At 42.8% G+C, this 26,506-nt stretch overlaps 1 protein-coding gene across 2 annotated transcripts in view; it reads right to left on the bottom strand.

Annotated features, from left to right (window-relative positions):
* The window catches only part of LOC138487704 (G protein-activated inward rectifier potassium channel 4-like), a 225,574-nt gene that overhangs the window by 70,619 nt on the left and 128,449 nt on the right, over positions 1 to 26,506 (bottom strand). For both annotated transcript variants that reach the window (XM_069614234.1, XM_069614235.1), the window contains exon 3: positions 14,618 to 15,860. In XM_069614234.1, coding sequence (XP_069470335.1) covers positions 14,618 to 15,860 — 1,243 coding nt within the window. The remainder of the gene's footprint in view (positions 1 to 14,617; positions 15,861 to 26,506) is intronic.

Raw genomic sequence — 26,506 nt, 5'->3', positions numbered from 1 at the left:
GAGAATAAATAGGTTTCCTTTGAACTGGTGATAACTATCTGACCCACCCAGATTTGCTGGCATCCTTGTTTCATTATGATCTAAGAGACTACCAAGTCGTTAGCATGGCCTCCGGACACAACCTGAGAAAATAATTGAAACCCATAATGTATTGGTAAACTCAGCCCTTAGGTGTCCCTTCACCCCAGGTGTAATGCTCAGCCATGAACAGATGACCTGTCCTACCTGAACAATGAATAACAAACTCTCATGTACTTCAAAAGACTGCATCTCCTTCCCGCAAGAATGCCAAGTCATAAAAGACCAATCTGGCTATAACTGACGAGCTGATAATGTTGCTGATACTCATTGCCTTCCTTTCAGCCTCCAACCTTGAAAAAAACAGTTTTCTCAGTCACCTCATAAAACCCTGACTGCAGAGCCTGGCCAAACTATAAAAAAGCACACGCCACACAGATCTGTACATTTTCATCATGTGCCATAAACTTGCCTCAACGTATATCCCTTGCGACCCCCATGTATGTATGTTGGTGGCTGTGTGTTTTTAAACTACAGCGCCCTCTTCACAGTGGTTTCTTCCTGACAAATCTCCTTTCTCGCATGTGCATTATAAAGCTCCTCATTGTCCACTTTCTAGGTGCTTCGTGGCATATCAAACTTATATTGCATTTATATTTCATCAGCGGTTTTGACATTTATCTTACTGCGTGTATGCTAATCTAAATGTATCAACTCAAACAGAAAATAAAACTAAATGTAACACATATCCCATTTTCATGAACTACGCTAAATACATGTAAAATTGCAACATTGCGCCAACTTCGCTGCTTCCCAGTTCTCAGTATGGCGCGCGCAACGTGAACCCCTCTTTCTCACTGGGAACTTTCCTGAGCAGCCCAACATGTGCATTGGGAATTCAAAGAATTTATCACCTGCAAAATATCATGGACCATTTACAGCATGAACTGCCCTCGCAATCTGATTTATATCAGAAAACTAAAAGAGAAGTTAGGATAAAGGATATGTGAGCACTGGTCGTGTCTTAAGAACTGTGTACCAGACAAACCTAGTTGAACATTTTGCATGTAAAAATCACAAGCCTACTGATTTCTTGTGGTTCATCAACCAAACAGTGAAATCCCACCCAAGAGGCAGAGATCAGGATAAGTGCCAAAGACAATTGCAACAAAAATCCAGAGGTTGGACACTGTTCGCCAGGGTCTAAACACAAGCATAGAGTGGCCATTATTTTTCTGACTTTACCCACATTCTTTTTCTGACTTGACCTACCTCATTTTTCATCAGTGGCTGAAATAGGTTTTATAAACCATATGAATTGTAGCCTTTTGACATTTGGGTTGAAGCACTCCAATGAGGGTACCTGTGAGACCACACCTGTAATGTATTCAGTGATGATGATATGCCTCACTGTAGCCCATGCTATCCATTACTGCATCACAGTTTTGATTATTAGTCGGTCCTTCAATCTCCACCAGTAATAAGTTATGCTTTTTGGAGAGTTCTAGTACGGATTAGTCCTGAATAGATACAGTGCAATGTTGTTGCTAATAAGTGAGCTTGAGTGCATTTACAGGAGTTTCTGACCTATACATAAGATTTGTTTACAACAAAGTGAAAAGCTACGGCACCTTCTAACACAAGCAAGCTCTTATAATGTATAGTCACATAGGGGCGTAGGAACATATACAAGTGATACACAGGTAAGAAACCATTTAAAGATGGCCGATAGTGTGCACATTTGCTATGAGTGGTGCATCATTATGCTGCGCCCGCAACAGGAAACTAAAAATAAGCGTCCCCAACATTGCCTGTGACTTAGGCAGCACTGCGTTGCTGGCGTCCAAAAGCCCATGGGTTTCTATTACTATGACCCGATAAGTAGGGTTTCATTGTTCTTGTATATGGAGAATGCTGAGTTGCACTAATCTTGCCCGGCCCAGGAGTTTAATGACAGCGGGTAAATGTTGCTTACTGAGCCCCGTTTATCGAGCTGCATGATCCTTAGCTCAGAAAAAAAGGCGTACTTGGCGCTTTTGGGGGTTTGAAATCGGTTTTGAAATCAGTTCTAAGGAGATCATGTCAAAAATAGTTCTGGCATGGCAAAATTAAGTGATTAAATATATTCTCAATCAGTAGTGGTAAGCCACCCTGTTATCATTTCTTACAGATGAGAGCACAAATAAATATGGTTGCCCACATCACTCATCTGCCTAGTTTCCAAAAGAGCACAAAGCAATGCAGAGGTTAGTAGGTTGTGACCTTTGTCCAGAAATCAAAGAATATAAAACTGTTAACAACGATTAGATCAGTTGAAATATATTGTATATAGCCGGTCAGATAGCACAGTGAGTAGAGCACTCGCTTTGACATCCTACGCAGGTTCGAATCCCGGCAGGGCCAAACTCAGCCTTTCATCCTTCCGAGGTCGGTGAACGAGCACCACACACTGTGGGTAGTAATAAGCAACATTCAGATACCTGAGGGTTCGTAGCGCTATGTAAATGCAAAATTATGTTTATTATTATTGTATTCATTGTTTATTGGCAGGCTTTGAAATGAGTTAAACAGTTATTACTTCTGAGTACTGAAGTCGTTTGTTACACTAATCAGGAAGAAAATGTGTTTTTTGCCCTGACACATTGAATCACCAAGTAAGGCTAGAAGGGACTTTGGTAGGAAGACTGAGAGAAAGACTTAAACAGGAAATGGATATTCAACATGAAAAAGGTGTGTTTTTTATGAGGCAAAAATTTTGGGAACAAGGGAATAAGAATGGTAAACTATTAGCAAATAGATTGCGTGGCCTTACAGAAAGTTCCTTTGTCCAAAGGTTGGAAGGTGAAAACGGTGGGTATAAGACCAGAAAAGGCAAAATATGTGAAAGCTTTAGGGGGTTCTATAATTCTTTATACCAGGAAGAACAATTTCCATCATTGGATACCATGAATTCCTTTTTTGATAAAATTACTCTGCCAAAGTTAGATGAGGATCAATCGGGAATGATGGATAGTCCCATTACGGAAGAGGAATTATTGGTAGTGCTGAAACAACTCAATAAAGGTAAATCACCAGCTCTGGATGGCCTCCCTGTTGAATTTTACCAGGCTTTGAGTGGGGTGTTGGTGTCATTCTTGTGCAATTTGTATAATGGTTTCATGAGGGATGGAGTGATTTGTCCCACAATGAGAGATGCATGTGTTGTAGTACTTCCGAAACCAGGGAAGGATTGTAAAAAGTGTGACAATTACAGGCCAGTTTCACTCTTGAATGTAGACCTTAAAATGTTTACGAGAATATTGACTAACAGACTGGATGCATATATTGGTCAACTAATTGGTAGCTCTCAGGTTGGATTCATGAGGGGTAGGTATGGATATGACCACATTAGAACGTTGATTGATATAATGGGACTGCCGAGGGAAAAAACCTGAGATACTTTGTTGATTTTTATGGATGCGGAAAAGGCCTTTGATAGGGTTAACTGGTCTTTTTTATATCATACCCTTGGAAGGATGGGTTTTGGAGACACATTCATAAACACCATTAGATCATTAAACTCTGGGTAAATGGAGTGATGTCTTCTTCTTTTTTACTATCTAGGGGGACCAGACAGGGATGCCCATTGTCACCATATTTGTTTAATTTAGCATTGGAGCCTCTCATTGTATACCTAAAACAAGAACAGAGTCTTCATGGCCTTCGATTTGATGATAGTGAGGTAAAGGTTTTGTGTTATGCTGATGATATGACTATTGTTTTGTCTAATGCAGCGGAGGGTTGCAATCGACTTAAGTGCATGTTTGATGAGGTGGGTCAGTTATCGGGCCACAGGATCAATTGGGGAAAAACAGTGGTTTTCCCTCTGGACGCTAGACTACCACGAACTGTTTTGGGTTCCTGGGATTGCCACTGGGAAGTGGGTGCAACGAAATATTTGGGTGTTTACATGATTCGTGATTTGAGAAGAATGGCTGAATTCAATATATCGAAAGTTTTAGAGATTATTAAAAGGGACATATTAAAATGGGGCCAGCTGAAGATGGGGTTATGAGCTAAAGTTAACACTATTAAAATGGTACTTTTGCCAAAGATACTCTACATTATACAGTCCATCCCTTTGCAATTTACGAAAAAAATGATTTCCTCTATTGATAAGGTTTTCCAGGGATTCCTTTGGGGGGGAAGATAATAGACCAAAAGTGCCCAAATACATTTTGATGCGTCCTGTGAAAGAGGGTGGATTTGGATATCCGAACCTGAGGAATTACTGCACTGGTTTTATCTTGAAGAAATCACTTCTTATTTCCCTGAAATTACTAATTATGTTCCGAATTGGCATATTATTGAACATACTCAATGTTCACCTTATGCACTGAGCGGGGTGTACTCTATGTCTAAAATGCCAAATTTGAAGGTGAAATTGCCTACTATATGCGCTACCAGAGAGGCATTCCAAAGTTATATGAAAAACAACGGGGACAATATCTGGATGCATTATGACGCGTCTTTGTGGGATAATGTGGGGCTGCACAGGCTGAATAAATCTTTATGCTGGAAAAGTTGGATCAGTAAGGGCGTACTTAAGATTCGGGATGTGTGGTGGAATGGTCGTCTGATTCTGTTTGACCAGTTGAGAGTGACCTTTGGGATTGGGGGTAGAGAGCGGGAATGTTATAGGACTTTACAATCTCTTTTGATTGAAAGAACAGGGATGTTGGAGGTAGCTATGGCTGAAAGACCCCAGATGTGTGAGATTGTTCGCTCTACCCCATATACTGTATCCACGTATACTAATTTGATGCCGTGGGATAGGTCGGATGTGGAGGCCTGGGACAAACTTCGCCAGGCCTGGATGGAGGATCTTGACATAGTTATCCCTGTGAAGGAATGGGAATATCTGATTCATGTGGGGGTACGAGAGAAAATGGATCTGGGACTACGATACATTTGGCAGAGGATTCTTTACAGATATATTGGACACCGTCTAGGATGGCGAGATTGGGTCTTTTGGAAACTGATTCTTGTTAGGGATGTGGATGTGGCGGTGGTGCTTTGTTGCATATGATGTGGGAATGCTCAAGAGTGTCTGAATTTTGGTCTGATGTATTAGATAGATTAGGCATTGTGGTGGGGGAGCAACTTCCACGTACTTTCTCATCGTCAATTTTGTTATCAAACAGAGGTAGGGGGAGTAGGGCCAGGGAGAGGACAGACTGGATCAATAGAGTTTTGGTAGTGGCGGCATAACAAATATTACGTGTCTGGAAGTCCAAAAAGAAACCAAAAGTGGAAGAATGGTTATTGGATATGCAAACCCTGTCACAATATGAAAAAGTCATGTTTTTGAAACAGGGTAGGGAGGGTTCTTATTCCCGATATTGGGGGTCCTTTGGTGAATTGTACAGTTGAGAGTGCAATACTATGTATATATTAATCTAGTTACATTATTTAGGGGGTTGGTTTGATGGTTATTTGGAGTTGTCTGTTGTGTACGTCGATGTTGTTTTGTCTTGTCTTGTTTGTGAAGCGTCAAAGGTTGATACGCCGGTTGTTAAATGTTCCTTAGTGATTGCTATTATTTCTTTGTGTTCATAAAATTGAGTACAGTACTGTATTTTTCTTGTAAATGTTATGAATTTTGCAATCTGGTTGCATTGTTACAATTTTAAGATGTTATTGCTTTTCTATATTTTGTGTGTTCTTCAAAACAACAAATAAAGTGGCTAATTTTTTTTTTTTTAAATACCAATATTCATTTATGGTTCCGTAAGCCTAAAATATTGTTTGTTATGTTTCACATTTAAGTGTTCATTAATTTGTGAGGGATAGTGATTGAATTAAGCCCTGCGTGTGAATATATTGCATCCTGGTGAAGGCCCATCCTAAGTGCTCAGAGGAACATTGTTGGATGGTCGGAAGGAACCCTGTGAAGGGCTAAAACACATCCTGTCGACCTGTATCATCTGGTTTACATTCTTTTTTTTAATTTGAGAGTTGCGAGATAAAGCAGATGTCAGCCGACCATTCTATAAACATTTAGATCTGTTGACTTGTCAAAATTTTGACAGACCAAATCTATAAAAAATTCGAAATCAATCCTTAGCCTGTATGCTTGGTTTTAGACTAAAAATGTTGTTTTCCTTATCTCCTCTACTGCAAACTAAGTATCAGCTATATCGATAGAATAGTAGTTTTTTTTGCACTTTGCCAGCACTTTATTCTAACCTTATATGCACAATTTGCACTTTTTGCAACATGTGTACTTTTGCTATTTTTGCACAAAATCTTTGGTGTATTAATAACATATATATATGTAAAAGTTTGTTGATTTTATCTATTGTCTAAAGCTGCAATAAAGTTGTTTTTAGATAATTAGGCTTTTTGATGCAGTTAGAATTTGTCTGCGTAGTTCCTCATGTCTCTGATCAAATGGTGTAAGAGGGAGGGATATCTTGCTCCACACGTGCTTCTCCCATGTATTCTCTCCCCATTGAAGTGTGGCAGGTCCCCCGTGAACATAAGGTGGGTCAGGTAATTTTGTGGGAATGCACTACATATTTCCAGACAGAATACACAGGGGTAAGAGATGGACACAAAAATATTACAAACTTAAGAATGGAATGGTCAGTATGTGTCATGCACTCCGATATTTATATCATCAATGATAATAATATCCTGTAGAGAGGTAACACCTCAAATCTTGTAACTATATTCCACAGTGTTTTATGAAATATTGCTGAAGCAGATGCAAGACAAATTGCATCTATTATTCTTATAGTCCTGTCCGCACAATGAATTAAATGGACATTCAAGAACCAGGACACAGTGACACTTAGTGATATGCTTATCATAAATCCAGCAGGAGTAACAGCTGACAGAATACCAATGTTGGCAGCACCTTGCTGGTTTTTGGAAGTGGATCCAGTCATGGATATGGTTTCCTAAATGCACCTTACATCCTCAGTGCCCCATTCATCTTTTTGCCAAAACATTTAGGACTTGCCCATTTGGCTATTCAATACGTTCAATGATTTAATCTTCAAATAAACAATCCAACTCCTTAATTAATGTCACCCTAAATATCATACAGGAGATTTGTTCTCTAATGGTCAATGGGAACGTTACTTGTTTTTAATCTAATTATGTGCACAAATCTTTCAGAAATCCAAGAAAAACCAGTTTTGGATAATGTTTCCCTTCTGTGCTTTTCTTTCTTATGCACTCAAAATATGCACACCTATTTCAGTGTCTTGTGAGGGGTCATACACACAAGGTTGTCATGTTTTTACCCAAGATATTTATTAAAAGAAAAGGGGGTGGAAACATGCCCCTCTGACCATATTGTAAAGCAGATCTTCCCTGTCTATAAACCAAAACTAAGGATCTGTCTTTATCAGGATGTCTATAACTGGAAAACCGTCCTTGTGTCTAAAACCTTCTATCCTGACTCTCGCACTAGAGACAAATGACAATGTCTAAGGAAAATATCTTCAGCTGGCCAAAAAGTGTTCACAACTGAAATAAGTAGAATTCCAGCAAACATGTTCTCCAAGGCGGAAGCTCTTGGTTCCAGAGGGTGGATCCCTTCCCCGGGATTCTTAATTATAAGAAGAATAGTCACTTTTGTAAACAGTTCCTCAATATCTTGTTTGGACTCACAAGATTCCTGTGTAGGCAATCAAGTCTTTAAGTCTTTAATGGTACTTTCACCTTGGTATTTCTTCAAAATTCAACTTTCCAGGATTCAGTAAATAAATGCTAATCTTTCCTTTAACATTCCTTGGGGCCTTCAAATTGCCTGGTTTACTCTGCTGCCGGGTTCCTTTATGCAATGCATATCAGTTGCTTGCTGTCTTGCTTTTCAGGATTTCTCATATACTTCACTTGCCTGGTGTCTTGGGTTTACCAGGACCTTTCAAGCAATTTACTCGCCTGGTGTCTTTGGTTTACCAGGACTTCTCTGGTTCATCAATATTGTAGGTATGGCTCTCGGGTTCAGATATATACTCTTGGTAAGGTTTCTTTAAGATTGACCCCACATTTACATTTCAGATATTCACAGATTATTGGGGTTTGCCTTTTAGCTTTTTGGTATTCAAACAAGCCTTTTGTCTCATTCACAAGGCTATAATGTTCAGAGTGTTGTTGGTGTGGGAACACCCCAGGGAACCTACTGGCTTCGGGTAGACTCGCCAGCTTCTTCCAGCATCTCTGGTCGGATTCATGCTTCTGCGGCATGCTGCTTCCACCTGCTTTCCAATCCGGAGGCTGTAGACATTCTTCCGTCAACCCTCGCGACTCTGCCATTGAATGTCTGCTTCCCTTTTGGATCCAGGAATGGAGTACGCCAGCTTCTTGATTCACCGAGCACCCAGGTCCTTCCTCACAGCTCCCAGCATCTCCACTGCACTTTAGTCTCTGACTCACCGTCTCTCCCGTGGTGGCCTCTTCTGCTATGCTACACTGGTATGTGCTCTTTGCGTCTGTGAGTTCTTGAATAGGAGCCAACATCTTCTCCTTCACTGCCTCTCCGAATAGTGCGCTCCCGAGGTTTAAATGTCCCACAGACAGGTAGGTGCTTCGGAAAAACAACTAAACTGCAGCACCTTGTGGTTCAAGATCTTGGAACATGATTGATACTCCTGCATCCTCATCGTCTCAGTATTTGGGGAATTCTGGGAGTTGAAGTTCCTAGATGTTATTATGGCATTTGCATAGTTCTTTTTACTGGTTTCACCTAAAGGAACTTTAGAAGAAAAAGGTTTTATGTTTGAGCACTGTGTGTTGATGTGGTTGTGTGTTTGGACAAATAAATATTAAGAAGAGGGTTAACTTCAATCAGTGGGAACACATATCTGACAGTAATCCATGAGGGTTTGGGGCATCAGAGGGGCTTCTTCATGGAAAAGGGTCTTGGGCATCAGGGGGTCTTCCTCCTGGGAAAAGGGCAGATAACCTGTCTTGTCCAGAGAAGACATGGCATCTCTCCGGGAGCTGTCTCCTCCCATGTGATCCTCCCTCATACAGCAGCCCCCAGGGTCAGGATCAGGTAGTGGCTGCCATCCCCTGGCCACATGGGAGGAGGTCACAACCTGTGGATCCGTGATGACTCCACTGGATTCATCATAGTCTACAGCGTCTACAGGGATTAACATTTCTGGGAACTATTTAGTTCTAGGCTGTCGCCGGTGCTGGAAATGGACACTATTTACTGCGGAATCCCACCAGCAACAGGCGGGAAGCGTTGTTCACAGCTCCCCCATACACATTTGCCTCTCAGAAGAATAATCAGAAACACTGATATGATATGATAGTTTATTTATATAGCGCCTATACACAATGTGTTTCAAAGCGCTTCAAGGCAAGGGAGGGAACAAGGGAAAATACAATGACATTCTTATGGGCCATGAACAGTAAGAATGTGAAATTACTTATCGTACTCAGCTTGACGACATTTCAGATAGTGCAAGAGCTAAGAAACAGATAAGGAAGGGAGGAGGCGAGTGGGAAGGAAATGGAAACAGACAGGTGACTAACCATACTAGGCCTAACAACATTTCTGGTAGAGCCAGAGAAAAACAAGAGGTGAGGGAGAGGGGTGCAGAAAGGTAGGGGAGAAACAAAACAAGGGACTATCATACTAGGCCTGACGACATTTCAGATAGAGCTGCAGAGGGTGTGGGGAGGAAAAGACCAGTAACGGGAGGGGGGAGGAGACAGACTAGGGTGCTATCATAATAGGTCCTGGGACAATTCTGATAGAGTAAGTCCATAGAAGAAAGTAAGGGGAGGAGATAGGAAAAGGGAGAAGGTAAAGGAGGAGAGAACAGAGAGTTAGCAGTCAAAAGAGTGGAGAAGCAAGAGGGTAGAGTGAATACAATTGCAGAAATCAGTAGTAACACATAATGTTGCAAGCCAGGATACAGGATGAATATGATTTTGATGAATATTCAGAGAGGAGCATTCTCTATACTATTGCTGCAAAACTGTTAAAGGTACACACCCTTTAAACCTAAAAAGCTGTAGTTAAATGTTTCCTGCAAAGTACAATCCTAACAAGCCATTTCCCAGACATCTGATCAGATATTCAGGTGGTAATGTAGCTGAGTGCTTCTCCCCTGGTCCTAACGACCTGGGTTCAAATTGACTTTGGCACCGTTTAAAGCAGTCTGGTGTCACGTCTGGCCACTGGAATACCAAGTACATGGCTATTCCTATGCATCAGTCTTAGAACTATAAACCCCAGAAGCCCCAGAGATCAATGCTGCTTTCACTTTCCAAGGCCCAGAGAGGGAGGATGCAGTTTACCTTCAGGTGTGGTGCTCTAGGTGCTCCTAACAAGCCTGCCTCAGCACAGGGAGGTTCAGTATTTAAGCAGCTGCCTGCAGAAGCACAGGGTTTCTTGCATTGAGTTTGCTGCCAGACGCTCATGCTTTGAACCTTGGATTTCTTCTGTGTCCTCTTCCTGCTGTTTCCAGAACTTGCTCCATTTCCCTGTGCTCTCTGCTCTGCCCTGCAGCCCTGCTACTCTGCCCTGCACCCCTGTTCTCCAGTCCCTGCAGCCATGCCTCCCTGCAGCCTTGCCTCCCTGCCTGCAGTCCAGTACTCTCTGCAGCGTTGTTACCGCTGCCCTGCAAACCTGTACACACTGCCTGCATTTCCACTGCTCCCTTTCTGCAGCCATTTGCCCTCTATCACCAATTCTCCTGTTCCCTGCCTGCAGTTCCTTGCTCTGTGCCCATAGTTACCTGGTTTTAGCCTCCTAGATTCCAGTCCTGCACTTGTTATTTCAATCCAGAAATACAGTTCCTTGCATTCCTTGTTAACAGTCTGCAGTTCCGCCCTGGTTATCCTACTCCACAGTTTCAGTCCTGCGTTTTCTTGTTCATGGTCTATGGCTCAGTCTGCTGTTCCTTGATTCTGGTCCTTAGTTTCCAGTCTGCAGTTCCAGTCTCCTGTAAGTTTGCACTTATATTTTTCACTTCTTGCTTACTCTGTTTTCTGTCCAGAGCCTTGCTCACTTTGACTTCCTGTTCTTTTCCTGGATATGTCCATAACTGTTCTAATCTTCACTTGTGCTTGTGTAATTCCTTTGTTCAGAGTTTGGCTGCTAGGTTTCCAGGCAGGCAAACTCGATCCCTTTCCTTTGTCGCGTCTTGTCCATTGTGCCATGTTTGTTAACAGTGGTCTAGTTCCTGTTTCAGGGGGAGGCCATTATTACATTCCTGCTGGAACCGAACAGGTTTCAGTCTTGTGAGTATTGTTTCATTGTTCGTACCTTAGGGGTCCAAACAGAGATGCTGACTCCTGCTGCTCCTTTCCATGAGCATTCAGAGTGGCCCCCTGTAAAATAACAACCAGCTCAGAAGGCTAGTTTCCCCTGACCTTTGGGAAACTCTTACCCTATTCTGCATACACCCCAAGTGGGAACCTAACGTGTTTGTCTCATTTGTATTCCCTGCCCCTTTCTGTTCACTGCCTTTGTTGCTCGTCTCTAGATTTTGTCTGCAGTACTCCTTACCCTCCTGGCTCTTTTCTCTGTTCCATGAGCTTTAGGGGCACGTCACTGCAACCAGGCCCCTGATATCTGAACACAATAAACATATAGAAGGGTGCAAATTGATTTTTCCAGATGCAGGGAGACATTGTTTGCCAGATCTGGGAAAATCCGGCCCGATCCCAGCTTGGGTTGTAGCATATAAGAGCCTGATTAGCTTAATGCAAACTGCTTGTAGGAGCTCCATCTGACTTCCCCGGGCCAACTGGTGCCATACAAACACAAATATGCGACACTCCCACTTTGTCTTTGTGAATGTGTCTAAAAGAGAAAGAGGACATACTAGAAGAGCGTTAAACTCTAATGGGTCATGATGGGTCAGATGAATACCATCTCAGGCGGAATGCTGTGTACTCACTGCCCGTTCCCCAGAGCTAGCTCTTGCCTAATTTGTGATAACTGATACCAAGGAGATGCTTTTACCCCCCACTCATCAAATCCTGATTTCAATCCCAGTTAGGCAAATATAAACATTGCTTACAAATAGATCATGAATCTAGCAAATGGAGGGAAAATGCTGATATAACCACCTAGAAATAAGTATACACTATATTGTGTTGCTGCAAAAATTCACTCTTATAATTTAATGGTACTTGAATTATCAATGTCTGAGTTCCACGTAGGGGACTGAGGTGAGCACAATCAGTGTGCCCTGTGCACTGGTCCTTAAATGAACATCTATAAGTCTTTCTCATCAGTCCTGAGATTAATCACGTCCACATATTTTATTTTATTGAGTAGTTGTATAGTGTCTCCTTCACCATTATGGCTTCTCCCCAGGCCAACTGGTACCATACAAACATACCTAGGTGATATTAACTGTGTGTTTGCGAATGTCTATAATGAAAAGCATTAGGACACGCCTAGAATACATTTAATTAATGATGGATCCTATATAATGGACTGTGCTGTAGTTTACATCTCATGTGGAAGTTAGACTTGCAACATGATATGTACAAGCTCTTTGATCCACAACGGTGGCTCCAGCTGTCTGGCTGAAGCCCTCATGATTCAAAGGATATCCTTTTGCCTCTGGATTTTCAAATCTTTGTTTTGATTCCAGTGGCCACCACCTTCATTCATCAAAACTTCACATCAAAAGTAGAAGCAATGTGTGCAATGACCACAGATTCTTCAATCAGCGCTTTTTGATTCTTCAGTAAACCCAGACATATTAAATTATTGGAACACTTAAAAAGTAATTGTAGGAAAACTTAAATTAGGTAGAATAACTGCCATAATTTCATCCAAATTATAGTGCACGGGGAAGATATACCATGCACTCCTGACCTTCCTACAGAATGTCATCCTCCTGGGATACCTAGATTGACCTTTGACCAGATGACTTCACAACAAGGGGCATCACCTAGTGTGTTATCTCTAATGAGCTGAAAGCGAGTGGATAACAAAAGCCTACAACTAGCCTACACCAGATACGCAACTTCAGAATGTTTAAAGAGCAGATGTAAGCAGATAATAGGAGCTGGAAGGAGTCTCATTTGCAACTCTATGCAACCTCTAAAAGACACCCATTCATCTGTCACTGTGCACAGAAGGCCAGGGCACAGTGACCCCCATTTTGCATGAGGTGGCTCATGCAAAATGGGGGTGGTGCATGAAATCATCAACCTCTCGGCACCTGTGGGCTCTAAGGACTCAGAGCTGACATTCTCAGGAGCTCAAGAGTTGCAGGGGTATGTATAAGGTTCACACGCACAACACCCTCAACGACAGCTCTTTCAGGATGTTTTACCTGTACAAAAATAAATTTACAACAGCAAAATGGAATGTAAGAAAGATTTCATTTTGATATTGTGGCGCTACATCAAGGAAACAAACCGGATATGTGCACAGCTACTATCAGACCACGATCGCCCCCGCTTCTTAAACAAGATTTACCATTGGGTGGTTTCACTTTGTAAAATTCCTTTGTTGAAATTGCTTAATTTATCAACGTTGTTTTCTGTTTCATCAAGCTGCATTGCCTTATGAATGGTTAATGTGAGGAGTGTTACTGGTCATTTATGTGTGTACTAGGGCTGGACGAAAAGGTATTTCATTTTTGAAAATGGGGATTTGATAAAAAAGTTAGAAGCATTCAACCCAATATTATTTGAGAGTATTTTCTGGTGCATTAATTTCAGCAAGCAGCACTTTAATTATTTTATTTACAAAGCATCTGCAATATTATTTGGAAAGTAATTTTTTTTGTAAGAATAATATAGTTGTATCAGTTCTTTAGACACTGACTATCAAAAAGTGTCTGGTTCCTAATTCTTGTTGCAATAATTATATTTGCAATTACAGTGTCACAAAAACCGAATTGGCAGATTTTGCATTACAACTTATTTTAGTATCGAATCAATAAATTGTTTTTCCAAATGTATTTGCCGTCATGAAAAGATTTTTGCAAAAACAGACTAATAGGATTAAAATATCAAACTGAAAAAATAAGTAACTTAAAAGGACAATATTGTATGGAGATCAGGACAGTAGCAAATACAAAGTCGCTTCGAGTTCTTCCTATAACTATAGCCCAGAGAAGCTGAAAAAAGTAGCATATTTCCATGCCCCTTTTATCTGTCAAATGCTTGAAATGTGTCTTCAAATGTTGCAGAATAAAACACATCTACCAATTGGATATGAAAACTGTAATACCATTTGGCTTATTGAAGGTTTTCGGTGTTTGGAAAACAAGTGACGAAGTCAAATTGTAATTTAAATTTAATGTCAACATCATCTGGTGTAGAATGGAAAGCAAATGCAACTCTGACCTTAATGTTAATATGATACAATTGCAGGAAACTCATTTCTGGAACTCATAGACACGGAAGGTTCAAATGGCAACTAAAGGCATCTTTGGTTGTATTTTGTTCTTTCCATGGCTTAACATAAAATGGCATTTTTTTCAATTAATCGCAATCTATATCGTGAGTACTGCCTAATGGTCATCGAGGGCTACAAATAGATGAGCATTCAAGATTTTACATGTATTAATCCTGTGATACTGTTGTTATCCCATTAACTATAATCACCCACCTGTGGCTTCCACGATGCCTTCTAGGATCACGATGATCTCAAACTCCTCCCGCTTCAGAGACTCCGCCGTCATTTCCCAGAAAGGGCTGTGATCATTGATGATGTGACAGATAATCTGCGGTTCCACCAGGAACAAGCGGTCCTCCCCGGTGTCGTAGCCCAGGTTGATTTCAGATTGTTCCAAAGGAATGAACTCTCCTTCCTTGGTCTGCCGCGACTTGATGAGCTTGGCTCTTATCTTTGCGTCCACCATGTGGCTTGATCGGAGGTCTCCGATTCTGAACATGAGGCAGAGCTTGTCATCCCTGTGGGAGACCACACATTTTTTGCTAAAGATTAGGGTCTGAGCCCTTTTTTTAGGGCGGGAGATTTTGACGAACATGCAGCCCACCATAAGAGCATCAATCACTGATCCAAGGATCGACTGAGCCATCAGGAGAATGAGGCCTTCCACACAGTTTGCCGTCACCATTCTTGAGCCATAGCCAATGGTCCTCTGGCTTTCCACAGAGAAAAGTAAGGCAGCGAGGAATGTGTCAACATTTTCAATGCAAGGCTTCCACTCAAGGTCTCCAAGGTGGCTAACATCATCCCTTATCAAGGCGTCCACGTAGTAGATAACAGCGAACATGACCCAAGTCACAACGTAACACGTCATAAACACAAAGATGAACCAGCGATACTTCAGGTCCACTACAGTGGTGAAGATGTCAGAGAGGAACCTTTTCTTCTCCTGAATGTTCCCGAGATTAACCCTGCATTTGCCATCCTTGGTGACGTACCGCTGTCTTTTTTGCCTGTTGGTGAGGTTGAAAAGCTGCCGGTCATCATACATGAGTTTACAGCGCATCTTATGGGATTTTTCTGAGGTAGGAGCCGAGACCACGCTCCGGGTTGGCGTTTTGCTGCGCATGGGAATGTTAGGAACGCTGAGCACGTGCCTCGGGTACCACTTGTTGCCCGCATTCTGGACGGGCGTCTCAGACTTTGGTGCCCGATGATATGTTGGCACTTCTTCTGTGTTGATTGAGACGCTAGGCCTGTGCCTCTGAGGCTGGGCAGAGGCAGACCTTGTGGAGTCCACAGAGCTCAGTCTCCTGTGGAGGTTGGCCAGGGCAGCAGCATGTGGAGCATGGGCTAAAGGGATGAAGTTTGACTTGATCCCACTTTTCTTTCGGGGGGGTGTCTCCAGCTTATTATTGATTTCTTCTGTTGAAACCGCCGGCAGCACCATTGTTTCAGGCTGTAAAACAATAACACATTTTATTGAGTGTTAATAAAGGCGTTTTTTAAACCACAGAAAGAGAGACTGTAGATGAACAGTGCCAAGGAGTAGGAGGAACTCTTGGTTCCTGCAGTTTCCAGTAAATGTTTGTTTTCAATTGCCTGGAAACGGCTGAGTGCAGACTTCACCATCAGAGTCAACCCCTGTTCCTTTGTGTAATGATGTATTGTGAAGCTCTGTGGGTTCCTTTGACCTTTAAGGCCAGAGGAATACAGATGTTATGGCAATCTCTCCTTTGTGTAATCTACTTCGACTAGCGATGAATGCCTTTCGCTGCCAGCAACATTTGTGTTCTGGTACTATTTTTAGGATGCAACTAAAACATACCTTTGGGGATGAAATGTATAATGTTGCCCCTGTTAGAATCCAAAACCTAGAAATGCATCTTAAATAGTTGTTTGTGTAGTTAGGATAGTGCAGTGTAGAAGTGAGGGTTTGGCTTGGAGCCCTATTTTGGTTTTGCTTATTAGCATATTATATAAACTGAAACTATTGCATTGGAGTACAGTTAGGGGGAAGAGGGCATGTGACGAGGGACACGAATCTTGTGGGTGTTGTTTGGTTACCTACCCATCCACTGACTGCTGATGGCCCTAAGCATACTCCCTATGACCATTCCCACCGGCTACCTGCTCTGCCCCACTCACCACCCCATATCTCATCCTCCTGGGATCTCATTGAGTTATCTCTTTCAATCAGTACCATCAAACATTGGCCTACCATTGTTAATTCTAAGAAGTCTGTTGATAGTTAATGGCTTAACTTCAGCTGTAAAAGTGCTACTGGTGTAATTAAAATATATTGTCCATGTGTGCCTTCAGCCACTTAATTGATGAATTTTCCTTGCACTGAGGTATGGCAACAACAAAAAAACATTGACACAGCCAGCAGTGTTGACATTTGTATAGGTCTGCTATCAATTGCCCAGGTAATCATACAAGTTTCCTCCTGTTGACATCTTATGACTTGGTATTACCATTTTGGCAGTGTCTGGCAAACAGGGGCTCAATGGCAGGGGGGCAAAGGGGCAATTGCACCCGCGGGTTAGCTGGGCTGCTGCCACGGGGGCCAGAGCATCACAATGCAACAAAAATAATCAAAATAGATTAAATCCTTCAGAATCCAGCCTGCCACAAAGGAACCACATGCTGCAAAGCCTGCTCAGAGTCTTTGGAAATTGGAGCGAGGCATTCGTCTTGATTTCAGCAATGTCGCGGATGTGCCTGAATGGCCCCCACACATGGGCCTTCAAAGGTGAGTGAGAGGGAGATCAGTTTGCATACCGCTCAGTGACAACGTATGCTTTTAAATAATTCTGTGACTCTTTTACTTTACTTTACTTTAATACATTTATAAAGCGCAACCATAGACCCTAAGGTGTGAGGGCACTACATGACAAATACAACAAATAACAAAGCGAAAAGATCCAAAAAGGGAAGCCAGAAGGAGAATATTTTAAGAGCATGTCAAGATCATTTAATTGAACAAATGGGTCTTTAATCTTTTCTTAAACAGGTCCAGGGAGTCAATGGATCTCAACTCTAGAGGGAGAGCATTCCAAGCTCTAGGTCCATTTGAAGTGAAGGCTGCGTTAGCTACTCTAACAGTGTGGCACTTTGGTTCAAATAGTAGGTGCAGATTATTTGACCTCAGCGTTCTTGTGTTAGTTCTTATGGATACTAGCTGTTGTAAATATCCAGGCATGTTCCCAGATCTGCACTTGTGTACAATAGTAAGAGTGCGAAATAGGAATCTGGCGGCCACAGGCAACCAGTGCAACTCACGTCTCGCCGTCGTAACGTGATCTCTATATTTGAGATTCATGACGGCTCTAATAGCTCCATTTTGACATATTTGTAACCTGTTACATTCGGACTTATTGATTCCCATAAGGAGACTAGAACAATAATCTATTTTTGCGCCTACTATTGCTCTCGCAATAGTCTCTGCATTGTCCTGTGAGATAATAGGCCTTAAGTGTGCTAAAAGTTTGATGTAGTAAGCACATGATGAAACAAGACTACTGACATGCTGTTTCATGGTCAAGTGTTGATCAAAGGTCACTCCTAGCGTTTTCACTTTTTTGAGGGGTTGGATGGATTCTTCTCCCAACTGGAAGTTATCATACTGAGGGCCAAGTTTATTAATAGTGTGTGGTGAGCCAATTACAAACAGTTCAGTTTTTGACTTGTTCAGTGCTAACTTATTGTGGACCATCCAGGTTTCAATTAGAGTAAAGACTCTGTTGATGGCCAACTCATCTATACTATGAGATCTAGAGAGCGGGATGACACATTGAGTGTTATCCGCATAGTTGGTAAATATAAGATTCTCAGGATCAAGCATTGCAAACAGAGGAGTGGTAAAAATATTGTAAAAGCAAGGGGAGGTGCATGCACCCTGTGGAACACCACAGGTCGCGACGATGGAGTCAGATTCAGCGTTGCTGCAGAAGACTCTGCTATCTCGATTGTTAAGAAATGACAATACCCAGTTGCGAGCTAGCGGGGAGAAATTAGCAACTTCACACATCCTGGTGGCCATGATATCGTGGTCCACCAGGTCGAAGGCCGCGGAGAGATCCAGTAACATGAGCAGAGATGCTTCCTTGTTGTCCATTCGGGCCATCAGCTTAGACTTCAGTTCGAGGAGCGCTGTTTCAATGCCATAACCAACCCAAAATCCAGACTGATGGTCGTTTAAAATGGGATAGGTCTTGAGATGATCTGCAATTTGTATATAGGCCACTCGGTGCAGAATCTTAAGTAGAAACGCTGTGTTAGTAATTGGACGATAGTTATTTGGCGAATCAACTGAAAGCCCAGGTTTTTTCAGAATTGGCATGACCCAAGATTTCTTAAGTTCCTGGGGGACCGTGCCGGTGGAAATAGAGGTATTAACAAATTGGCGAATGGAAGCAATTAAAGAAGGGGCACAAGTTTTAATTATCATGGTAGTATGGATGTCATCTTTGCTTTTTGTAGGCTTAAGTTGGTTAATAATAGTTTCTAAATCCTTGTTAGTTATGGGGATAAGTTAAAAATTGGAATCGTCTCTGGTCTATGATAGGTCCAATCCACAGGTGTGGCCTTGGAGCATTTTAAATTGTTGCTTTTCTCTAATATGTTTCCCTTAATGGTATCAAGTTTTTTATACATCGCTTGTTGCATAACGTTGCACCAGGTAACATCATCTGAAATAGATCTATCTGGAGTGGTAATGACGGCAGCGTCGCTCCCTATACACCATTGGCCTGTTACAATCGCAGCAGTTTATCACAGCGCCTACTTGCCAAAGTAGTAAGGGGATTAGTGTTTGTCCTCAGTTTGTTTCTGTACTAAAGCTTCCCCTGCGTTCTGGTGAATTTCTTGATCACTAGTGCGTTCATACGAAAAGAGTTTAATAGCACCCTGAATAGCGCCCGTGGATGTTACTTATATAGTGGTTATAGAAAGGGCTGTTGGATTGCTTGTGATACTTACACACATAGAAAGATGTAATATTCAGGTATCCATTATTATAAGACTACAAACTAAGGGGGTCATTCAGAGTTGGGTGCATTTTTTAATACAGCTGAAGAAAATGACCAGCTCCAAACGTGGCATTTCTGAAAATCCACCCTACTCAAAGTTTACCACCAGTAGAGTTGGTATTTCTGGAATATCTCCAGTGCTATTTCAGAAAACCCCCTTCCAATGGCAGTAATGTAAAAAGAGTGTATAACATTTCTTTTTAACCATTTTCAGCATCCATGAGAAGTGAGAAATAGATTATGTCCAATAGTGGCTTATTTCACTACTGTTGATTTTCTTTAGGCATATAAGGGTCAATTCCGGCCCTTTTTTATCAATGCTAGGTGGCTGACCTTCAGTATTAACGTCTTCAAGGCTAGAATGCAGCAATTCCCCCGACTTTCCCTCCAACTCCTCCTCCTCACCTGGTGACGTGGGTAAATCTGACTTCCTTCTTCGAAGTTTTTGGGAGAGAGGCTTTTTCTTTTCATGCAGATAAGGTCTGCCTCGGAAAGAAGCTACCGTGACCCAGAGTCTGGGAATCACCGTGACCTCCCTCCGTGACAGCCAGCAGGGGAAAAAGCCTTTGGCAGAAAAAAACCCTGGTTGGAAGGTGTTTTATCAACCAACAGCAAGACAACTGGGTAGACCTGCTCCCCACTGCCGAGTTTGCTTATAATAACTCGATACATACGGCTATCGGAATTAGTCCTTTTTTTTGCACCTACGGGTACCATCCACAAACCTTCATACCTACCTATGACACCAAGATTCCATCTCTTGAATACACCTTGGAACAGCTCAAAGAAGCTCAAAAGACCACCAGAAGCTCTAGAAGCTAGCAGACATTACAAAGAGCAAGCGGATAAACATTGAAGGCCTGTACCTGCGTGGAGTAAAGGCTCCAAAGTAATGTTATCCACTAGGTTCCTGCCTCGTTGGGTTCGTCCTTCAAAACTCTCCGCTCGATTCATTGGTCCTTTTGAGATACAGTCAAGGATTAATCCAGTGGCATACAGACTGAAGTTGCCTAAGGCACTGAGAAGGATTCATCCTGTGTTTCACTCCTCTCTGCTGCGCCCGTATTTCCCGGACGTTAGGAAGCAGGAACGCCCAAAATTATGGACCTTACCAAATCCATCCTCAGATGAGTACGAAGTCTCAGATTAACGACTTCCGGTACTACAGAGGTCGTCTTGAATATCTAGTCCACTGGAAGGGATACCCGTCATCTGAAGATACCTGGGAACCATTCTCTCATGTTCATGCTCCTCGCTTACTGCGCAAGTTTCACAGATTACATCCAGGTAAACCCGGGGGCCAAACCCTTCGGAGGGGGCATACTGTCACGACCGTTGACCGCTGGCGGTTGTGGAAGAAGTGGAGGTTGGGCCGCCATTAGACCGTGCCGCCACGTATTCGCTACGTGCAGGCAGCGGACTAGTGTTTTTTCCAAGATGGCCGCCGCCGGATAGTATTTACTAAACGGCGTTACGGCGGCTCGGCGCGTTGCAACGTATTGTTTTTCCTCCCCGTTGCTTGCGCTCCATTGTGTCTTTCTCTGGGCGTTTGTTATCGCCTGTACTTTGTTGTTTATTTTCCTTGATCCTGCCCTTCCTTTTTGTCAGCTCATCTCATTCCGTTTGTTTTCCCGCTAGCCCTTTCCTCTGTAATATTTTGGATACTTTTTTTCCTGCCCTCATTTTTCACTCCTCCTTGTTCCTTAACATTTTCCCAGTTTGTCCTGCCCGAGTTTTCCCTTTGCTTTCTCTCTGCTGCTCATGGAGTATTCTGCAGTCTTTCAACGCTATATTCATCGGGTCCTGACCAGCCTGCTTCCTATCATCGAGTCATCATTCTGCTGCAGAGTCTTCAGCGACCAACTCCATTCCAACCAGGGTTTTTTTCTGCCAAAGGCTTTTTCCCCTGCTGGCTGTCACGGAGGGACTCTGGGTCACGGTAGCTTCTTTCCGAGGCAGACCTTATCTGCATGAAAAGAAAAAGCCTCTCTCCCAAAAACTTCGAAGAAGGAAGTCGGATTTACCCACATCACCAGGTGAGGAGGAGGAGTTGGAGGGAAAGTCGGGGGAATTGCTGCATTCTAGCCTTGAATACGTTAATACTTAATGTCAGCCACCTAGCATTGATAGTTTGCAACGCTACGAAGAAGTCATGGCCACCCCACAACAGCTTCAGGAGCTGGTGGCCGCTGTCCAAAGCCTCAATGCTGAGGTTCAAGCTTTAAAGACCGACAATGCGGCTCTCCAGCAAAGAGTAGCCGCCAGGGAACAACAAGCACAAGATTTACCCCCTTTACCTCTGGTTTCAGGAAAGTTTGATGGCTCAGGATGTAAGGTGGAGGATTTCCTGGAAGCCTGTAACATTCACTTCAAGTTTAGACAAAATGCATATTCAACTGATCATACGAAGGTGGGGTTTATGATCACTCACATGACAGGTAATGCCCTGTCTTGGGCAACCTCACTGGTGTCCCGAGATGATCCAGTCCTACAAGATTACGCTGCTTTCACCAATCTGGTACGGCAGACTTTCCTCCGAACTGAGAGCGCACATGTGGCCAGCGAAGACCTTCTGGATGTACGTCAGGGTAGCTCGATTTACTCACATACATATCCACCTTTAAGAAGTTGGCGGCAGAGGCCGGCTGGCCTGAAACTGTACAATACACCATATTTCATAGGGGTCTTCGGGAGGAGCTAAAGGATGAACTTGCCAGAACGGCTCGACCCGATACTTTCTCGGATCTACTTTCTGCTGTTCAAAGGATAGATTTCCGACTCCTAGAACGGAAGAATGAGAAGAAGAAGAGCCGAAGCATGTCATCATATCCTGAACCTCGCTCCTCTACCTCCTCATCTGCTACGCGAGCTACCAGTGAAGAACCCATGCAAATTGGAACCACTCGAGCACCTTTAACCGCTGAAGAGAAAAAGAGAAGAAGAGAAGGTAACCTATGTTTGTACTGTGGTACTGAAACCCACCTGCTGCGAGGTTGTGACACTTTTTTGCAGAGGCGTAGCCAGGGTTTTCTAAACAGTGGGGCCTGAACCTAATATAGTTGGACCACCACAGTGGCATTAATATCTCTAAATGCCCACACAGTGCTGTTGAGTGGGCATTTACAGATTTTGGATGGGCCTTGCCTGTTCAGGGCCTAGTCTGTCTACGCCTCTGCTTTTATGCATCATATGGGTAAGGTGGTGAGATGAGGCCATCAGGGATGTCCTCCCTTCTACCCCCTCAACATGGCTTTTTGTAAAAACCTTTTCACTCAATTGAAGGGAAGAACCTGTGCTTTTGTTCTGTATGGTACAAAAAAATTACCACTGCACAAGATTGTGGGACTGGCTTGCCCCCTTTCTTTTTCTGACTAGGTGATGCATACTTGCCTTATGAACAAATGTTTCAGTTACAATTACCTCTATTTTTCAGGTTGCTTTATCATGTGCCTTGGTGCTTTGAAAGTACACACATACTGGTGAAGAGGCAGGATGGCAAATGAGGGTCTTATTTTGCGGGGGCGGGTAGACCTGGTTCAGGTATGGTTTTTGTGTTGAGGTCTGGTGAGAAGGATCCAGGGATGGGTCTCTTGATCGGTCTCTTGCCATGCCAGCTCATGTTTGACTCTGAGAGCAACCCCAGAGACCCTGGTTCAGCAATGGCTTTGCTCTTTCAATTAATCCTCAGCTTCGCCAGCTCTTTACATTGTTCTAAAACTAAAGATGCGATTCTATGGGAGGAGATGTAGCCTGCTGACAAATTACAAACTGTAACACATTGAAAATTGGGGTCAAATCCCAGCTTTCCCATTTCATCAGTTGTATTATCCTGGCAAAATTTATTTCATATGGTTGTTAAGTGGTAGAAAAGGAAAGTTATGTCAATAATGCCTACTATATATACCTGTGTCGGAGGGGGAGAGGTTAGCATTGAGATTAATTATTCTGGAATTTGGGGCTGCTTCACTGTGGGCTTGGTCAATTGCACTACGGGCCACTATGGCCAGAAAAGTAAACTTTCCCTCCAGGCCAAATGTTGCCAGTCCTCCCCTGCTGGCAAATGCCGACCGCAAGTCTACACAAAAGTCAAAATCATTGGTTGTGTTAATGCTTGTTTTTATCTAGATCATGGCATTTGGTATGACTAGGGTCACTGTACAGCCAACCATGTAATAATTCCCTCTACACTGCTAATTGATCTGCACAGGGCTTGTGAACTGATTGTATAAATAGAGTATTACTGCACAGAATTTAAGAGCAAGGACCTATCATGATGCACCTGGGCAGTGACGGTTTGAAAGATGGCTGCACGTCTTTGCGATTGGTGTATCACTCCTTCGACTTGCCTCCTTTTTGGTATAAAAGCAGCTAACATGGTGTAGTGTATTTGATTCACTTTGGGATCTTTTCTGGCCTGCAGTCCTTGCAGAAGCTGTTGTATTTAAGAGTATGTAAAACAGGGGGTTCTGGGAGTCTCTCTACTGGCCTCAGTCACGGGGGAGTCTCAACCAGATTGTTTAGCTCACTATCCCTTTCACAGAAGAGAAATATCCACAATATATCAGTCTTTATACTGCACAAGGGCAGTCCAGCACCAAAATGCTAGGCAATTCTCTTCTGACCAAGAGTACCAACAGCAACCTCAGACACATGTTTCTGCCTGGTTGGGCCTCATCAGTGAGGTGTAGCTGTGCCTCTTTAAGAACAGTGAGCAAGGGGTCCATGTCTGGATTAGCCTAGTTACTTAGGGCCACTTGTCTTCCATTCAATGGTCCATCTTCTTACCACTAATGGCTTTATAGAAGACTCTTGTAGTTTATTGGTGACTTGCCTGAGATGCAATGGCCTATTGCCTAGTCTTCTAGTTTTTTGCCCGTTTGCCTGCCATGCAATGGCCTATCTCCTTGCCATTAATGGCTTTATAGAAGACTCTTGTAGTTTATTGGCGACTTTGCTGCCATGCAATGGCCTATCGTCTTGCCATGATTTGCTTCATAGAAGAATCTTCTTGTTTATTGACCACTTGCCTGCCATGCAATGGCCTATCTCCTTGCCATTAATGGCTTTATAGAAGACTCTTGTAGTTTATTGGCGACTTTGCTGCCATGCAATGGCCTATCGTCTTGCCATGATTTGCTTCATAGAAGAATCTTCTTGTTTTTTGCCCGTTTGCCTGCCATGCAATGGCCTATCGCCTTGCCATTAATGGATTTATAGAAGACTCTTGAAGTTTATTGACCACTTGCCTGCCATGCAATGGCCTATCGTCTTGCCTTTAATGGTTTATAGAAGGATCTTCTAGTTTATTGCCCACTTCTCGACCATGCAATGGCCTATCGCCTTTCCATTCATGGCTTCATAGAAGACTCTTGAAGTTTATTGGCCACTTGTTAGAGTCCTGGTCTGCCCCAGGGTAGTCTGTTTTCTTGTGCCCTTCCATCCTTTAGATGATCTGCCAGTTTGTGAGATACACCAGGACAGGGCATAGGCCTCAGTTATGACTGCAGAACCCAGCCCATCTGCAGGCTAGTACACCCTCCATTTGGGTGTGGTAGTGAGCGGTAGTGCTCACATCTACACCGAGCTATAGAAAGTCTTGGAGCTGTCCTTTGTGATGATTGCCTTTTAGCACACCTTCTGCTTCCCCCTAAAGCCTAGAGATCACAGCGAATGAAGAGCGACTAGAGTACTCTGCACAGGGAGTGGGATCCTGAGATTATCTACGGAGACCTTGTATGGTCCACAGCCCCTGCCAGGTCCAGAGAGGTGGAGCCACGTGGTATTAGGAAGTATTACCCGGCGATTCCCTGTGGCTGTATAATCACTTAGAACACCCAGAACAGTAAAATGCAGTTAAATTCCCAGAGACATCAATAGTCCAGCCCATTCTCCACCTTGGGTGGTCTAGAGTTGCATGGTCCCTGGTTTCACCTTGTAATGAAATCTACGACAGCTTGGGTCAGAAAGCCCAGAGTGTTTCAGTGCTCAATTAGTCTTGGTGTCTGCTTTCACCTTATTTCTGGCTTTTATGAAGGGATAACATGTACATCAGTTCCACCATCAGTGTGAAATTCTCAGGGTTATCTAAATTCACGGCACATTAAGGTAATTTTTTAAAAGCTATCCCTGCCTACAAAAAAAGCTTCCGGAAACATAGCAGGTTCATTGCATCTGTTAAGCTGCTCGTGGTGCAATGCAAATTTTTAACTAAGTGTCTTGGAGCCGCTTCATTTATATGTAATTTGAAATATCTTTCAATTGGAAACATTTAGGGCCTGATTCATGGAACGTTTTCCTATGGGATTGCGCCATTATAAAACACTTCCATGAATCAGGCCCTTAGTCTCTTCCTTACAACAAGCGACACCACATTCAACTTCCCACTGTTGATAATAACATTGGTAAAGCAAACAGTGTTGCCTGGTAATTGTTGTAAATGGTAGGAGAGGGTGATTTCGTTTTTTCTTTATTTTGTAAAGAAAAGGTAAGTACTAGTAGTAATATGTTATTTATTTTATTGGGATGATGTGCAGAACATTGCAATAGATAACATTTGTAATGTTGAAGATATATGTATAGGGGATGTTGTGTTTATTTATATATTAACTATATCGTTTTCGGATACTTACATACCGCAGAGGTGGGTCAGAGCGCTGTACAAAAATATCAGACACAAAATGTACAGGGTCATCCTAACAATCAACAGTAAAACAGAGGACATCATAAAACAACAACACAACTACACTTACCCATGGGAGATCAAAGACGGCATAACCGCTATATTAAAAAATATTCAAAAATATCCTAAGAAGCTGTGACCCAGGATTAAGGCTCTGGCAACAGCCCATGCTTCAGGAGAAGAGCATTCCAGCGAGTAACAGCAGCCCCCGTAAATGACTGCGTCAGTGTAGACCAATAGCGGAACCTGAGAACAAACCTTGGTAGGTTTTCAGACTCCACCGGTCTCTGGTCCCACCTGAGACCTTCTGATTGGAAGTCAGGTGGGAGGTCCAAGCATGGACATGGATAGAACTTTGAAGTGACATTGATCTGATGTTGCTAAACTGGGCGA

The sequence above is a fragment of the Ambystoma mexicanum genome, chromosome 9 (assembly GCF_040938575.1).
Source record: "Ambystoma mexicanum isolate Mex_15411 chromosome 9, UKY_AmexF1_1, whole genome shotgun sequence".
NCBI lineage: Eukaryota > Metazoa > Chordata > Amphibia > Caudata > Ambystomatidae > Ambystoma > Ambystoma mexicanum.
The sequence above is the reverse complement of the archived record's forward strand: the minus strand, read 5'-3'. Positions and strand labels throughout refer to the sequence as shown.